An 18,940-nucleotide genomic window follows, 5' to 3' on the forward strand; every position below is an offset into this window, starting at 1 on the left:
TTATATACTCATGTGACAGGAACCACATTGCACAGCAGGCTGAAAGATGAAAATAATTGAATCGGTGGACTGGTTTCTAATGCCAAATGTTGTTTTCAGTTATGATTTTGAACTCTGTGGACTCTTTCTATGCTCCTGAAAAATGAAGAATGCTCACACTTATAAACTGTCTGTCTTCTTTCACTTTCTACTAAATGTTCTACTTGATGCCAAAATGACTAGACAAAAAAAATCCCATAATAGCCAACATGTGTATGGTTTGAGACACTGGTTCTTAACATGTGGTCCAATGATGCCTGGGGTTTCCCAGAAGCCCTTTCCAGTGATTCATAAGATCAAGGCCTTTCCCTAATCAGAATAAGCTGTTATTTACCTTTCTCATTCCCATTCTCTGAGTGTACAGTGGAGTTTTCCAAGGCTACCTGATGTGTGATATTGAAACAAATTAATGAAGAAAAGATAGAAGATTCAGCTGTCTTCTATAAGTAGACATTAATGAAATTTATAAGAATGTAAAACTGTGCTGTTCTATTTTTGGAAAATGTAGTTATTATTCATAAAATGTTATTTTTAAATGACTAAATTAAAAATTTTTATTAAATTAAAACATTTCACTTTTAATTTATAATGTAAGTATTTATAGATATAGCACACATAAACACAAGTTGTTTGGAGTCCTCAATAATTTTTAAGTGTAAAGGGTTCCTGAGACCAAAAAGTTTGAGAACCAGTGACTTGTATTTTTACATGTTATTTAAAAATTAACTCAACCGGTTATTTAGTTTTATATAGACAAATATTGCCTAAAATCAGGATTGAATTTCACCAATTCTATTCTTAAAAATAGAAGTTTTTCAAAACTTATATATTGAAAATTTTACTTTTTTTTCCTTGTTCTGAGAAACAGTTGACCCAGCTACTTCTTAAGGTTCCATGAGTCCCCAAAATGTTCCACAGTAATCTATGACACAATTTGAAGTTTCCATCATCAGAGCTAATGAACATGCTGCCTGGGAAGGATAACATGCTAAGTGCCTACTAATAGATGGGGAAAGATTTCTTTAGCAGATTTCTCATTTAACAGAGAACAGGCTCCAAATGGAAAGACAAAAGATACATTTTGATAGCTGAGAAGCCAATCATCAGAGATTTCTAACTCCTGAGACAGGTAGATCCAGAGGACAACAGATTGAAAAATAATACTGCCCAAGGGTACGGACCTTAGTGCCCTTCAGGTAATGTGTGTGTCCCAGCTAAATACAGCATTTACTGCATTATTTGGGGGGTCTTAGCCTGCATCCCCACCTGCAATTAAATAAAAACGGTATCTATCCACATAGCATGCTTGTAAGCAAACACTGGATTGGATGTAAAGTGCTAATGCAGTGAACACAATAATTTGTTGTTCTTAGGTTAGTGGGGAGGGACGATTCTTGAGAAAAAAATGAAAGTTATTTTGCTCACTTCACAATTTAACTGATTATAGTGCTGACTTCCTTCTTTTGTTTCCATAGTTGTAGAATTTTCTACAGCTGTGCTAAGAAAATTCTTCAAGATTTTTAAATTTGAAAGTTCTCTCATATCATTAACAAAATATTTTCCTTCCATTTCCGTAGTGAGAGGATCCTTCTCCATCCTCATTTCTCATTGCAATACTGGAGAAAAACATATGAGTAGTTTAGGACTAAACGCTCCACCATATTAGTTTGCAAAGAGAAAACTTGAAAAAACCATACAGTAGAGGAAATGGTGAGGTTTATAAATTTAAAAAACTCAAGGTCAGGAAATAGGGAAATTTTACTAGAAGCCTAAACGTAATGTAGTCCAAAAGCAACAATTCTCAACTCTCTGTGGTCCTGTTTTCTTCTCACTGACTCCTTTTTGCTTAGCCAACACGTAAACGGGTACCCACGAGGTGACAGAAGGCACTGCACTTGTCTTTGGCTCTTACTAACTTTTGTGTGTGTGACGCGGAAAACGCCAGAAGAAGATTCCGAGAGTTTTCCCGCCTAAACACTGAGGGGGCGGGGCTGGTGCCGGGGCGGGGCCCGAAGCCAAGGCGGGGCGAATTGTTTCCCTCCCCCACTTACTCCTTCTCCGTGCCCCTCCCACAAGCTTTTCGCCACGATCCCGACAGGCCCAGCGGCTCGGAGAGTCACAAGAAGGTGGGCGGCGGTGGAGGCTTGTCTCTGCTATTTCTTCGTCTCTATGGGTGTCAGAGGTGGGAGGACTTGACGCAGAAGCAGCTGGCGCTTCAGCGTGGACGGGTGAGTGCTGAACTCTGTAGAGTATCCGGAGATAGCCATTATTTAGGGAAGACAAAATGGGAGAGGGTGCAAAACAGCTGTAAGTACTTGATCTCCGGGGCCGGACGTTTGTGAGCTGTGGGATCTGGCGACTTCTCAGGTCGGGCGGCCGTAGCTACCTCTCCCTGATGGGCTCCGTTTAGGGGTTTGAGAGGAGTCTTTAGTCCTTTCTGCTCCCTGTCCTCCGCTCTTCTCCTAACCCCGTCCCTTCTCTCTGTCCCGGGAGAACTTCTCCCAGTGCCGAGTTCCTAGCCGATGGATTCACTCGGAAGCCGACGTCCGTCTCCGCACGGGCGACGAGGCGACACAGGTAGATTTGATTGGTTCCACTGGGATTTATGGATGTAGTTGGAAATGGGTAGGGGAGTTTACAGTTAGACCAATGATGGGGAGAATTATTAATCACTGAAACGAAACAAGAATGGAAAGTTAGTGCAGACCCGAAGGAGCAAAACAAAGTGGAGGCTTCTTGGACTGTTGAGTTTTTATCTTTTACAGTGTCTTCCCGTTCTCATTCTCTCATTCCATCCTGGCCCACCATACGATGTTTCAGAGAAGGAGTCAGGCGTTCTAGGCTCTATATGAATGTTGGGAAGAGAGTTTGAAACAGACTCTTCTATTAGTTGCTATCTCTGTAATCTTCATAGTTATGAATGCTTTATCTTCTCTTTCAGATGCCTAAAATATATCGTAGGCATTTGAAATATAAGTAGAATAACCATTTTAGCGACTAGAGTAAAATATTTTATTCTCCCTGTGATACCTGGAAAGACCCATTTTCTTTCTATGATTTTATAAATATGTGTCTACCACAGTTTTGCGGGGGAGGGTGGGTTTTTGGATATACCTTTGTTTATGTTAAAGCATCCCTTTGGGTCGTGTGTGCAAGTGATCTTGTAGTAGAAGAAAGGCATTTGAGGAGAAACTAAAATAGTTTGGGGTTGATAGCTGTAGGAGAGTTAGTTTTCATTGAACCATATGACAAATTAGTAAAGTGTGAGCAGCTTGAGACATAGGTGTTGGTCGGAATGATCAAACTGCTGTCTTTTTGGTGTTGGAAAAGGTAATGAGTTTGTTGAGTATCACCTCTTACTAAAAACTTTTTAGAACCTAATGCTACTTTGCAAGAAGGTGGCTCTGGCCTCCAGCTACTCTTTATTGTCCCTGATTACCTTTTCCACTTAACATCATTCTGGCTACATAATTATGTCAAGAAACTGTCATTGACATCTAAATGTCCACAATTACTGAGGATTATAAAACATAGCGTAATATTGACAGAAAGCAAAGTTTTGAGAGTGGGTTGTGTCTGGGGAGAAAGGGAAAGAAAGAGTGATAGAAACTAATAAGAAATTTATAAGAAATGAAAGGACAAAAGCCTGTATTGCTCTCTTTCTTTATAATCCATACATTTACTATATTAAGATTTTTTACATTCCCAAGGGGTACACCTTGAGACTGACTTTCTTATAGTATTTAAGAGCAAAACAATAGTATGTAATTTCTCCCCATAATGCAATATTATGTAAAATAATTATAACAAAGATTTAAACTGACCCTTCAGATCTTATATTATTTAATTATAGGACTAATGTAATTGATAGTTATTAAACCTAATTTGGCCACTTTTAATCTTTAGTTTTACCTCAAGCAATTTTTACAATGGCTATAGCACTGCTGAATGTTAACCATTTCCCCATATAGAATCCTTTAATATATACCATTTTAAAAGAGAACTAACTTTTTTTAAGTTTACTCACACTTTTCCCCCCACTCAGAATAAAAATAACGTGCTTTTGTGCCTAGGGGAAAAGTTAATTCTTTTAAGATAGATGTTCTACTCACTTTGGTAAATTATGAGAAAATTGAGACATTAAATATTGATATATGAGCATATTTGAGAGGAAAACACAGGGACAGTATTTTTCAATGTTTTATATTTCCTATTATAAAAGTAATAGGTGTTCATTTTGGAAAAATGGAAATAATATAGAAAATATAACATTGGAAGTCAAAATCCTAATTTGTCTTTTCCCCTACCACAGGTACCACTAGTTTCCTTGCGTGTTTGGGAATAGTGGGAAAAAATAGTCTGAAGTCAGACTCCATGGGAAAGATGGTACTAATAGCACTAGGCTTACATCCTACAGCCTTAGAAACCCCAGAAGAGAGAGAACTTACTTTTCTCTATGATTCCAGCAAACTACTGTATGTAAGTCTTATTGGCCTGACTTCTGTCCTTGCCCATCCTAGAGATAATCTCTATGGCCAGAGTGATGGAATGCTTTCTGTGGCCAGGATTGGCTCTTGTTCCTACCCTGAAGTGGCGTGTGGGGGCTATACAGTTTCAAATCACATGAATTAGCGTAAAGGGCATGTAATTCCTAAAGGAGAATTGTGGTATTTCCCAGAGAGGGGAAATGGTTGCTGGACAGGCAAAAACAACAGATGTTAACTAAAGTAATTTAGTGTATGTGTGTGTGTGTGTATTTGTTTTTTAATTAAGAGAACTTGCTTTCCTTTCCCAATACAAATTAATTATATTTTACAGTTTGTATATTGATTTTCCCTTTTTAAATGTCTACTATTTTATTATAGAACTTATATTTAAATGCTTCAAGTGCATATGTTTATACTGTTATTACGTATATAGTAACCTTACTCTGTAGTATTCAGATTTTCTAACTTTAATATTATGTATATTTGGCCAGTTTGTTAAAATTGATTTTTGATCAATATTTTTACTCCTGTGGGCAAACTTGATTAACAAACCAGTTTATAAATAGTAAATAAAAATGTTCTAAATATTTAAGCATATGTAGTTAATACAACTAAACGCTTGATTCTTTTAATTCACATTCAAAAATCTGTTAACATAGAAACCACTTTGTTTTGTGCATTATATGAAAAATAATTGTCACTAGTAGCTGTGACTGGGTGTTATCTTTAAAACTGTAGTTAACATTAATGTATGGGTTTGTATCTTAAGTATTAATCAGATTGATTCACTGTGTTTTTAGAGAAAGTATAATTGAAGCAATATTGTTTACTCCACTGTCTTGTCTGTGTTTAAAAGAAATGCTAATGGCCCTGGCTGGTGTGGTTGGAAACATGGTCTATCCGTGAACGCAAAGGTCGAAGGTTTGATCCCCAGTCAGGGCACATACCTGGGTTGTGATTTCAGTACATAGTCCAGGCATGTGCAGGAGGCAACAGATCAATGTTTCTTTCTCTCATATAGATGTTTCTCTCCCTGTCTCCCTCATTTCCCCTTCTCTGTAAAATCAGTAAGTATGTCCTCAGGTGAAGATAAAAAAATGTTAATGGTTCAATTCAATGGACATTGGAACTTTAATTGCTAACATTGGTGGCGCGTGCTTTAGTTTAGACAGATCTATATTCTAAACCCCAGGAACTTCACTTCTGGATGTTGAGCAACTTACTCAGTCTCTCCAAACTTAAGTTTATTCCATTCACATGTAAATGATAATACCTATCTCATAGGGGTCTTGTGAAGATTAACTTAATTAATGTATGCTAGGTGTCTTGAATACAGTAGTATCTCATTAAATTAATTGTTAATAATAACAATAACAAAAAGTAATATTTAAGAAGATTTTATTTTCCCAGTTTCAGAATGTTTAACTGTAGGGAGTTTAAAATATAAAGATATCTGAGGAATTAACTATATGGTCCATCTTTCAGTTTGTCTTGATTTTAGCAGGTTTTTAGATTACAGATTGTATATAAAGCAATAAGCTAGAAAACTCTGCTTAAACAAAATAATTATTAGTGGACTTCCCAGGTATTTGAAGATTGCCCAATTTAAGTATGATAACCGTCATGCTAGGGGAATGTGTTGAGAGAATTTTACACAAACTCTGAGCTCAGTAAAGTTTAATATTAAATGGAAGGTACACTGTACAAGGGGACCTAGGTGTGGCGCATGTTGGAAGTTCAGATTAGAATTTATGGTAACTTTTGTTAATAGGCAGAAATTATAAAAGTGGATTTGTTTTTATTTTTAAGGAAAAGTTCAGGGTTAAGCTCCTGTGAAGGAGAAGTAATGGTTTGAGACTGATATGCTAGATACCTGCAGGAAGAAGAGATAACCATTTAGAATGTTACTTGAAAAAACAAAAAAAGGCAATTGTGTAATTGACCAACTTGTGAGAAGTTATTGACGTTAACTATAATTAATGATCTGGCATTGGAAAGTTAAATATTGCTGCATTGGGAGGACAGGGGGTTTAGCCCTGTTTTTGAGAGAGTAAACAGCTAAAAATGGATTAATCTTCTTTTTCTTCAAACTAAGAGTAATCAGGGTTTTGTGGTGTTGTTTTGGGTTTTTGAGGTTTTTTTTGGCAAATTGTAAACATTTCCCAGGCTAACGAATAGTAAGTTCAAAGTGAGTTTTACTGACTATGAGAAAATTGAAACTTTAATGTAATCTTTGAGAAACAGATCCTCATTATTCATGTCAGCTGTATAAGTAACTGGCATTTTTCTTCAAAGTGATTTAATGTTGGTTATTTAAAACTTAAAATACCTATCCTAATAACATTGTTTGTTCAGACTTGGATAATTACGTGATGTCTATTTGTAAGCACCAAGTTCTGAAGTACAATTTGTTCTGATTTTTCAAGTTTGTTCCTTGAGTATTGGAATTAAATCAACAAGCTATTTTTTTTTTCTTAAAAAAATAAACATCAGTACTTTGTCTACTCTTCTACAGGATTAAGTGAGTACTCTATACCACAGCACATAAATGGCATTAGGATATAAGCTTTAAGACATCTGTCTGGTTTAGCTCTTATGTCTCTTCCTTGCCTCCCTATTCCATCCCCCATGGTCTAAACAGAGTGAACTACTTTTTGACCCCCACCCGCACAAGCTATGTCTTTTTGTGTCTTTATACCTTCACACAGGCTGTTTGTTGTACTTTTAATGCCTCTCCATCCTGCCATCCTCCAGGTGGTATGCTACCATTCGTCTTTAAACTAGGTTACTAAGTTTTTTAGTTCATAAAACTTCCCTCCACTATCAAGTGTTTGTTGCTTTGTGGTTCCCATAGCAATTATTTTTACCTTTAAAAAATATTCTCATTTTGTAGAGCAATTATATGTATTTTCTATGAAACTGAGTGATTCTTGATGCCAGGAACAAGTCTTATTCACCATCATATCCTGAGCACCAGTCATATAGACAAGCTCAGAACATGTTTGGTGAATAAATGAGTAAATATGATATTTCACCTGCTTTAAAAATCAGAAGAGAAACAGGATATAATCTAATAGATTAAGATTGTACTCTGTAACCTTTCTCAGTCTGATACATTTAAAGAACTTACTTGGATACATCTAGAAAATTCCATTTACATATTCTACCACACATTGATAAGCATGTTTTTTTCTGTGTAACAGGTACCAAGACCCTGGAGAAAGAGAAAAATCATACTCCATTCCTCAAGGAGCTCAGAGTCTAGTGGAGACAGACAGATGAATTGATAATTATAATTAAATTTATGCTAACTGAAATTTACAATGTAATTTATCAGTTTCACTAGATACATTCCAGGTACTTGCTCAGTAGCCACCTATAGCTGGTGGTTACTGTATTGAACAATGCAGATATAAAACTTTCTATCATTGCAGCCCACTCTATTTGACAGGGCTGTTGTAGAACATTTTGAGTAAACTTGAATCTGCATTCTCTAGTTTCACATGATAGTTAATTTTCATTTCAACCACATTCCTTTTTAAAATAAAACTTGCTTTTATATTTGGAAATTCTATTTTTTTAAAGATTTTATTTATTTATTTTTAGAGAGAGGGGAAGGGAGAGAAACATCAATGTGTGGTTGCCCTACTGGGGACCTGGCCTGCAACCCAGGAATGTGCCCTGACCAGGAATCGAACCAGTGACCTTTTGGTTCACAGGCCTGTGCTCAATCTGCTGAGCTACACCAGCCAGGGCTGGAAATTCTATTTTTTAAAATTATCAAGTAGATTCTATGGTAATATATTTTAAATAAAGCAGCATTGCTAATTTTCTCAAGTCTTTGTGATAGAATTTAAGTAGTTTCAGAATTTGACTTTCAACTTCAGCATTGATATCATCTAACTTTCTATTCTAATAATTCCTGAGATGATAATGAAACATGATGGTTAGAGCGATGACTTTGGGATTGTAGAAACTTTCCTCTGTCATCTGCTGGCTATAACTTTATGCAAATTTCTTAGAACTGTTGAGCTTTGGTGTCCTTCTCAGTTATGTAGGATTAATAATAATACTTACCTCAACAGTTATTGGGAATTAAATAAGGTAATGGATATCAGACACTTAGCATAGTACCCATCACATGCTAGTATTAAAGAGAAGTTGAACAACCAGTTGTTTAAAAGGAAAAAATAACATTTCTGAGACACTTAGGAAATTGGAATGTGGACTGCATATTAGATCTTACCAAGAAATTATTGTTAAATTTGTTAAGTGTAACAGTGACATGATCATGTACAAAGAAAGTCCAGATTTTTTGGAGATACATGCTAAATACTAAAATATATAGCAGTGAAATGATATGATGTCTGACGGTTACTTTAAAATAATTCACAAAGACAAAGAGGAATAAAAGGGACAGAAAAATTGGTCTTAATTTACATTTCTGGTGAAGAAGGAATAACAGGGGCCATATTTACCTTCCTACCTGAAACAGCTAAAAAGGTAGACAAAGTAAACAAAAACAATGGTTTCCTGGATTTTGGGCACTGTGCAACAAAGGAGAGTGATTCCTGAAAGATGGGAAACAAATCAGGTGAGCTTTATGACTGGTCTGGCTTGCAGCTTGGAAAGAATTCCCCATCTGCAGAGCAGAAAGGGGGGAGCCCAGGCAGACCACAGTGGTCTCCCAGAATTGAGGGAGTCTGGGGAGGCCAAGGCTGCTGGAGTTTTCAGTGAAGAATCCTGAAGATTAGAGAACTGAAAGGAGGGAGAACTCCCAAGATTTCCAAATGCTTTCCCTCAAATATTCACCTATGAGAACTGATCAGTGCATATATGTGAGGAAACCCAAGGCTAGGAAAAAAGAAAAAAAAACAAACAGTTGAAAAGATTAGAGACAATAGGAGTTCCTGTAGACAGGGGCAAGAATAGTGTTTTTTCCAATCAGCCAGAGTGGAAAATATCTTAACATGTCATTATGTAGAGTACTGGGAAGGGTTTTTTCTTAGTGGTGACATGAACTGGCCTTAAACTATGTGCTGCTGTAGCCAGCCCAAGATTAAAAACAAGACCTGAAGGGGTCATGCTGTTTCCAAGTTACTGAATTGTGTCCTGAAACAAAGCCCAAGAATAGTTACAGGAATACAAAAATATCCAGCACCCAACAAGGTAAAATTCAGTGCCTGGAATCCAATAAAAAATTACTAGACATACAAAAGTGCAGGAATATTTGACCCATAATGATGAGGAAAAAATCCATCAAAACTGAAACAGAAGTGACACCAGTGATAGAATTAGTAGAGAGGGATGTTAATCCATTGTTTATAATTTACAATTGTATTCCGTATGCTCAGGAAACTAGAAGATTGAATATGTTAAATAGAAACATGGAAGATACTTTAAAAAGACAAACCTGCAGAGACAGAAACTACTATGTCTGAGATTTAAAAAAAACAACATTGATGAGATTAATAGCAAATTAGACACTGAAGAATAAAATTTATACCAAGGGTCATGAAATACACAAAATAATCTCAAGAGTTCTTACTAAAAGTACTTAATTTGACTCCAATCAAGCTTTTAGATGTAACTTCCAGATTACAGGAAATGAAGAGATTAGAGGAACAATTTAAACCATGCTACAAAGAAGCAATTAGATAAATTTAGAATTTGAGAAATGCTGCAATACAGTTGCTATTTCTCTTCAAAAGTTAGGATTGTGCTGTCGTACAACATGGTGAGTATACTTAATGTAATTGAATTATATGCTTAAAAGTGGTTAAAATGATAAATTTTATGTATATTATACCACAATTTAAAAAATTCCTATTTTAACCATTTTTAAGTGTACATTTTAAGGTGTTAAGTACATCTACATTGTTGTACAACCATTACAACCATTCATTTTCAGAACTTTTACTTCCTTTTCAAACAGAAAATTCTATATCCGTTAAACAATAACTCTTACCCCTAGTCTGTGGTATCACCACTCTACTTCTATTTTTATGAATTTTACTACTGTAAGTACCTCATGTAAGTTGAATCATAAAGTATTTGTCTTTGCAACTGGCTTATTTTACTTAACATAATATCTTTAAGGTTCATTGATGTTGTAGTATGTACCAGAATTTCTTTGTTGCAATTTTTTTTATTGTGCTAAAATACAAATAACATAAAATTTACCGTCTTAAGCATTTTAAAGTGTATAGTTCAGTGGTATAAAGTACATTCAGATTCTTGTAAAGTGATCACATTCATCTGTCTCTAGAACTATTTTTATTGTGCAGAAGTGAAATTCTCTATTAAGTAACTCTTCATTACTCCTTTCCCCTAGGCCCTGGCAACTGCAATTCTACTTTACATCTCTATGAGTTAGAGCAGTGCTCCCCAACCTTTTCGGCACCGGCACCGGGCATTGGTTTTATGGAAGACAATTTTTCCACAGACTGGGTTGGGGGATGGTTTCGGGATGACTCAATCTCAATACATGCAAGCTCACCTCCTGCTGGTCCTAATAGGCCACTGAGCAGAATCAGTCTGTGGCCTGGCAGTTGGGAAGCCCTGATTTAGAGGAACTCTAGGTACGTCATGTAAGTAGAATCATATAGTGTTTGTCTTTTTGTGACTGACTTGTATCATTTGGTATAATGTCCTTAAGATTAGTCCGTGATGTAGCATGTGTTAGAATTTCCTCCTTTTACAGCTGAAAAATGTTTTGTATGGATAAACCACATTTTGTTTATCCATTCATCTGTTGATGAACACTCGGGTTGCTTCCACCTTTTGGCTACTGTGAATAGCATTGCTGTGAGCATGGGTGTTTTGTTTATTTATTTTTTAGATTTTTCAAAACAATCCCCACTCAAGCATATGTTTATTTTGAGAGAGAGAGAGAGAGAGAGAGAGAGAGAGAGAGAGAGAGAGAGAGAGAGAGAGAGGAAGCGGGAAGAGAGAGAGAGACAGAGACAGACAGACAGACAGACATAAATGTAAGAAACACTGTTTTTGCCTCCCATGCGTGCCCTGACTAGGGATCAAACCCTCAACCTAAGCACGTGCCCTGACCGAGGAGCACACCCGCAACCTTTTGGTGTGCGAGTTGGCGTCCAATTACTTGAGCCACCAAGCTCAGGGCTGAGCCTGGGTGTTTTAATAACTTGTTTACTGGTTAAGCTTTTGGACTAGACAGTTTTTTTTAACTGTGGTAAAATACACATAATGTAATATTTGCCATTTTAATCACTTTTAAGTGTGCCATTCAGAGGCACGAAATACTGTCACATTGTTGTGCAACCATTGCCGCTAACCATTTCCTGAACTTTTTTATCATGCCAAACAGAAACTCTGTAACTTAGTCTCTCCCTCCAGCCCCTGGGATCCTGGTAACCACTATTCTATTTTCTGTCTCAAAGAATTTGCCTATTTTAGATAACTCTTATAGGTAGAATCGTACAGTTTTGTTCTTTTGTGTTTGGTTTATTTCACTTAGTATAATGTCCTTAAGTTTCATCTTTGTTGTAGGATGTATCAACATTTTATTTTAAAAATCTGAGCACCTTATTCTTATTTTATTTTTAATTTAATTTATTGAGGTGACATTGGTGAATAAAATTATATAGGTTTCAAGTGTACATTTCTGTGATACATGACCTGCATATTTTATGTACCCACCACCCAAAGTCAAACCTTCTGTCACCATATATTTGGCCCCCTTCCCTCTTGTATCCACCATACTGTGGATACTGTCTGTGTCTATGAATTTTTATTTCTTTTTCTTATTTGTTTATTTGTTACTTTTAGTTTTATATCCCCCACATGAGTGAAGTCATACAGTTGTTAACTTTTTCTGACTTATTTCGCTTAGCATGATACTACCAAGGTCCATTCACGTTGTTGCAAATGGCAGTATTTTCATTTTTTCTTATGGCTGAGTCGTACTCCATTATGTATAGGTACCACATCTTATTTATCCAGCCATCTGTCAATGGATATCTGGGTTGTTTACACAGGGGTATATATAGCTTTGTAAATAAAGGTTTCAAATTTTTTGGGTAGATACCCAGAAGAGGGGTTGCTGGGTCATATGGTAACTCTAGTCTTAATTTTTTGAGGAATCTTCATACTGTTTTCCAGAGTGGCTGTGCCAGTTTACATTCCCACCAGCAGTGAATTTCCTTTTTAAGGCTGAATAATGTTTCATTATATGTATACACACATTTTGTTTATCAACTTCTCTATTGATGGACATTTAGGCTGCTTTAATTCTTTTGAGTATATACCTAGGAGTGGAATTGCTGGGTCATATGGTAATTCTATGTTTGACTGTTTTCCATAATGGCTGCACTATTTTACATTCCCACCAGCTGTACACAAGGGTCCAATATCTCCACATTTTCTCCAACACTTGTTATTTTCTGCTTTTTTTTTTATTTTTAAGTAATAGCCATCCTAATGGATGTTAAGTGGTATCTCATTGTGGTTTTGATTTATATTTCCTTAATGTTGAACATCTTTTCATGTGCTTATTTGTATATCTTCTTTGGAGAAATGGTTATTCAAACCTTTTGTCCATTTTTTAATTTAATTTTTATTGTATTGTTTCCACTACCATTTAGTCCCCTATACAATCCTCTCCACAGAAATCAACACACTCTTGTCCATGTTCATGAGTCCTATTTCCTTTATGCTCAGACCCTCTGCCTCCTCACTTCCCACCCCTCTAGCTCTGTCATCTGCTCTACATCTATGAATCTGTCCCATTTTCCCTGTTAGTTCACCTTGTTCATTAGATCCCACATATGAGAAAATCATACAGTATTTATCTTTCTCTGACTGGTTTATTTCACTTAGCATAATTTTCTCCAGGTCCATCCATACTGTTGCAAAGAGTAAAAATCTCTTCCTTTTTATGGCCAAGTAGTATTCAATTGTGTAAATGTCCCATAATTGTTTTATCCATTCATTTGCTGATGGACACTTGGGTTGCTTCCATATCTTGGTGATTGTAAATAGTGCTGCAGTGAACATAGAGGTGAGTGCATATGTTCTTTTGAATTAGTGTCTGGGTTCCTTTGGCTATATTCCTAGGAGTGGGATAGCTGGGTCAAAAGGCAGATCCATTCTCAATTTTTTGAGGTATCTCCATACTGCTCTCCATAGTGGCTGCACCAATCTACATTCCCACCAACAGTGCAAAAGGGTTCCCCTTTCTCTACCTCCTTGCCAGCACTTGTTTGTTGATTTGTTGCTGATTGCCATTCTGACAGGTGTGAGATGATATCTCATCATAGTCTTAATTTGAATTTCTCTGATGATTAGTGATGTTGAGCATCTTTTCTTGTCTGTTGGTCATCTGTATGTCCTCATAAGTTTTTTTAAAATTTTGTATATTAACCCCTTCTCATATGTTTCAGCAAATATGTTCTCCCATTCTGTAGTTTGTCTTTTTATTTTGTTGATGATTTCCTTTGCTGTGCAAAAACTTTTAGTTTGATGTAGTCCCATTTATTTATTTTTTCTTATGTTTTTCTTACCTGGGGAGATATATCCAATAAAATACTGCTATGAGCTTTGTCTGAGATTTGCTGCCTATGTTTGCCTCTACAATTTATATAGTTTTGGGTCTAACATTTAAGTCTTTGATCCATTTTATATGTATTCTTGTGTACAGTATAAAAGGTAGTCTAGTTTCTTTTTTTTTTTGTCTGCCCAATTTTCCCAACACCATTTATTGAGTAAACCATCTTTAGCCCATCATATGTGCTTCAAATAATTGGTTCTCTTTTTAATTTTAATGCTGTTTTCTCTAGGCATGCAGAAGCTTTATAATTTAATGAGGTCCCATTTGTTCATTCTTTCTTTTATGTCCCTTGCTCTAGGGAACATATTGGTGAAAATATTGCTGCATGGAATGTCTGAGATTTTCCTGCCTATGTTTTCCTCTAGGACTTTTATGGTGTCATGGCTTATATTTAAGTCTTTTATCCATCTTGAATTTATTTTTGTGTATGGTGGAAGTTGATGATCAAGTTTCATTTTTTTTGCATGTAGCTGTCCAGTCTCCCAACACCATTTGTTGAAGAGGCTGTTTTTACACCATTTTATGCTGTTTCTTCCTTTGTCAAATATTAATTGACCATACAGACTTGGGTTTATTTCTGGGCTCTCTATTCTGTTCCATTGGTCTGTGTGTCTGTTCTTATGCCAGTACCAGGCTGTTTTCATTATAGTGGCCTTGTAATACAGTTTGATATCAGGTATTGTGATCCCTCCTACTTTGTTCTTCTTTCTCAAAATTGCTTCAGCTATTCAGGGTCGTTTATGGTTCCATATAAATTTTTGCAGTGTTGTTCTATATCTGTGAAATATGTCATTGGTACTTTAATAGGGATTGCGTTGAATCTATAAACTGCTTTGGGTAATATGGACATTTTGATCATGTTAATTCTTCCAATCTATGAATGTAGTACATGCTTCCATTTGTTTGTGTCTTCCTTAATTTCTTTCTTCACTGTTGTATAGTTTTCTAAGTATAGGTCTTTTACCTCCTTGGTTAGGTTTACTCCTAGGTACTTTATTTTTCTTGTTGCTATATCAAATGAGATTTTTTTCTTGATTTCTGTTTCTGGTATTTTATTGTTGGTGTACAAAAATGCCTTCAGTTTCTGAATATTGACTTTGTATCCTGCTGTTTTGCCAAATTCACTTATTAGGTCAAGTAGTTTTTTGGTGGAGTCTATAGGGTGTTTGTTCTATGTATACTATCATGCCATCTGCAAACAATGACAGTTTTGCTTCCTCCTTTCCAATTTGAATGCCTTTTATTTCTTTTATGCTTCTTATTCCCTGTACTTCCCCCCCATTTCTGCCCTCCCCATCCCCACTGAAAACCCTTCATGTGATGTCCATTTCTCTGATTCTGTTCCTGTTCTGGTTGTTTGCTTAGTTTTTTTTTCATTGTTTTTCTTTTCTTTTAGGTTCATTTGTTGAGAGTTGTGAATTTATTTTCATTTTACTGTTCATATTTTTTATCTTCTTTTTCTTAGATAAGTCCCTGTAACATTTCATATAATAATGGCTTGGTGATGATGAACTCCTTTAACTTGACCTTATCTGGGAAGCACTTTATCTGCCCTTCCATTTTAAATGAGAGCTTTGCTGGGTAGAGTAATCTTGGATATAGGTCCTTGCCTTCCATGACTTCAAATACTTCTTTCCACCTCCTTCTTGCCTACAAAGTTTCTTTTGAGACATCAGCTGATAGTCTAATGGGAACTCCTTTATAGGTAACTCTTTCCTTTCTCCTTCTTTTAGGATTTGCTCTTTGTCTTTAATCTTGGGTAACGTAATAATGATGTACCTTGGTGTGTTTCTCTTTGGGTCCAACTTCTTTGGGACTCTCTGGGCTTCCTGGGCTTCCTGAAAGTCTGTTTCCTTTGCCAGATTGGAGAAGTTTTCCTTCATTATTTGTTCAAATAAGTTTTCAGTTTCTTGCTTTTGTTCTTCTCCTTTTGGCAGCCCTATAATTCACAAATTGGAAAGTTTAAAGTTTTTCCAGAGGTTCCTAAATTTCTCTTCATTTTTTTTTTTGAATTCTTGTTTTCTTAATTCTGTACTGGTTGGATGATTATTTCTTCCTTTTTTTCCAAATCATTGATTTGAGTTTTGGTTTCCTTCCTGCCACTGTTAGTTTCCTGAATATTTTACTTTATTTCACTTTGGGTATCTTTCATTTGCTCTTTCATTTTGCGACCAAGCTCAATCAGTTCTGTGAGCATTTTGATTTCCAGGGCTTTGAACTCTCCATCAGATAGGTTGGTTATCTCCTCATTGCTTAGCTCTTTTTCTGAAGCTTTGCTCTGTTCTTTCATTTGGGCCATATTTCTTTGCCTGGGCTCACCTGTTAAGTTGTAAGGGGATGGAGGTATTCACCAGGGCAGGGCAACCCTCCTTGCTGAACAGCAGGGCTGTCTGTGGGGGAGGGGTCAGAGAGGGAACAATGCAACTCCCCTGCTGGTTTCTAGCCCCACTTTCCAACAAACTCTTCTGTGAGCCTGGGAGTTTCTCCCTCTGTGACAACCCCAGCCTGGTCCAGTTAGCTTTGAGTCTCAGTTTACCATTCAGCTAGCTCTGCCCACATGGTCCACAGCCTAACCATGGGTTCTCTCCATCCACCTATCTTACCAGTCTGGTTGGTCTGGTTAACTGTTTAATTCCTTGGTTGTTGGAGTTCCAACAACCAAATGCAGTTTGATTTTCTGGCACTTCTGATGGTTTATTGATTTTGGATTGGTTGTTACCCTTTTGGTTGTGTGAGGAATCGAAGGGTTTCTACCTATGCCTCCATCTTGGCTGAAGTCTCATTTATTTCTCTTCATAGTTGTTTGTATTGTGTTATTATTCCTATTTTATGGAAGCACCAGGTTGCTAAGTCTGAGATCATAGGTCTGACTGACTTCAAAATTAATGGCCAGTAAGATCAAGTTAGTAAGGTCTGGTATCTAGTGTAAATTAACTAGATTACCTTAAATAAGACACTTAACTTTCTGGGCCTCAGTTTAATAAAACAAAATAAAAAAAAGTGAAGGGATTAGCCAAAGAACATATATGCATAACCCATAGACATAGAAACAGTGTAGTGGTGGCCAGAGGGTAGGGCAAAGGGGTGTGAGGAATGGGGACATTTGTAATAGTGTCAACAATAAAAATAAAGTTAACAATATAAATTTAAAATATATACAATAATATAAACTTTTCTACATGTTTAGTAGCACTTTAATTTGTGATGTTCTAATTTTGGCTTTAATTAAATCCTAAAGTTTAAAATATATATATTTTTAAAGATTCTATTTATTTATTTTTAGAGAGGGAAGGGAGGGAGAGAGAGAGAGAGAGAGAGAGAGAGAGAGAGAGAGAGAGAGAGAGAGAGGGAGAGAGAGAGAGAGAGGGAGAAACATCAATGTGTGGTTGCTGGGGGTTATGGCCTGCAACTCAGGCATGTACCCTGGCTGGGAATCGAACCTGCGACACTTTGGTTCGCAGCCCGCGCTCAATCCACTGAGCTATGCCAGCCAGGGCAGTTTAAAATATCTTAATGTAAGCAAGGGAAAATCTTTTTTAAAAAGTACCTGAGTATGTAGAAGTTGGAATAAAGGTTAGAAAGGAAATAAAATATACTATGAAATATATACAATTGCTGTCATCCTAGGAGGTTTGTTTCTAGAGAGGACATAAATATAGACAGATTGTTATAAAAGAGTGTAAAAATGTCTGTTGCTGTGAATGCCTACAAAATTCTACTGAAATTGTTATTTATGCAGAAAGAGACTTTGGCAGAAATATACATTAATTTTGCAGATTGGCTTGTAGTGCTAATCAGTTCTTTGCTGTTGAAGGAGACTCTGAGTAACATGTCAGAAATCCACACTTAAGTTTTGATGTGGAATTGTTACTATATTTTAATATAGGTGCCCCATTTTCCACATCTGGAAATTGAATATAATGCAAATGAGAGAGTATTCATTGCAGCACTTGTAAAGTACAGAAATACCTGCACATGGAAGGTGGCATCTTTATTAAATATTGATTCCTTTATTCTGTCTTCACATATCATTTCACATGTCACATATCACAGTAGGATTTAGAGGTTTTAATTTAATAAGGAAGCCCATAAAGTATACTAACTCTGTGTTCTACAGTGCATATAATGCATTATTGTTGATCAGTATATATTTTTTAATTTATTCTTTCTAGGATCATTCTCAGCCTTTTGTAGAGTTGACCTTTAGCTAGGTCAACCAGTACTTTTGCTATACATTTTCATGTTAAAGCTTTATTAACAAAGCCAACATATTTAGCAATGAGTGAACTAGCAAATTAGCAAATTACAAATGAGAATGTGGTAATAGGTTTATATAAGCCATTTAGGTTTATTCTGTTGTTTGATTAAATTAACTCAACTCAATAACAGCTTTTTGAATGGTTGGGTGTCATTAGAAAAGAATTTTATATGTGTACGAGGTCTGTCCGGAAAAATTCCAACTGTTGTTAATATAACAAGAATGGGTTTCATGACATGAATGTAACCTGGTGGCCAAGGAGAGTGAACTGGAATTTGCATAGGTGACAGTAGTGACTTCACAGTACTAGTCAGTGAAGCAGTAGACACTGTTGAGTAAGGATGTGTACTTTGTGGCTGTTGCATTCAAAATGACTGAGTGAGTAGACGACGAATCTGCATCAAATTTTGCATTAAGCTTAAGCATTCCTCTGTGGAAACTATTTTTGTGATTCAGAAGGCTGCAGCTATAGGCAACTGGTGATTGGCAGCTTCATCATGATAACGTGCCAGCTCACACATCATGTTTTGTGCAAGGTTTTTTAGTAAAATGTCAAATTACTCAGGTGATTCAGTA

General features: G+C 36.2%; 1 protein-coding gene across 4 annotated transcripts in view; it reads left to right on the top strand.

The window, feature by feature from the left end:
* The first annotated feature begins 2,131 nt into the window (after nucleotides 1–2,131).
* The window catches only part of MICU1 (mitochondrial calcium uptake 1), a 231,387-nt gene continuing 214,578 nt past the window's right edge, over nucleotides 2,132–18,940 (top strand). For 2 of the 4 annotated variants that reach the window (XM_045842198.1, XM_045842199.1), the window contains exon 1: nucleotides 2,279–2,346. In XM_045842198.1, coding sequence (XP_045698154.1) covers nucleotides 2,324–2,346 — 23 coding nt within the window. In that variant the 5' untranslated portion in view covers nucleotides 2,279–2,323. The other 2 variants (XM_045842201.1, XM_045842200.1) reach the window with 2 other exon arrangements.

The sequence above is a fragment of the Phyllostomus hastatus genome, unplaced genomic scaffold (genome assembly GCF_019186645.2).
Source record: "Phyllostomus hastatus isolate PE091 unplaced genomic scaffold, TTU_PhHast_1.1 phas_contig_38, whole genome shotgun sequence".
In the NCBI taxonomy this organism is placed as follows: Eukaryota; Metazoa; Chordata; class Mammalia; order Chiroptera; family Phyllostomidae; genus Phyllostomus; species Phyllostomus hastatus.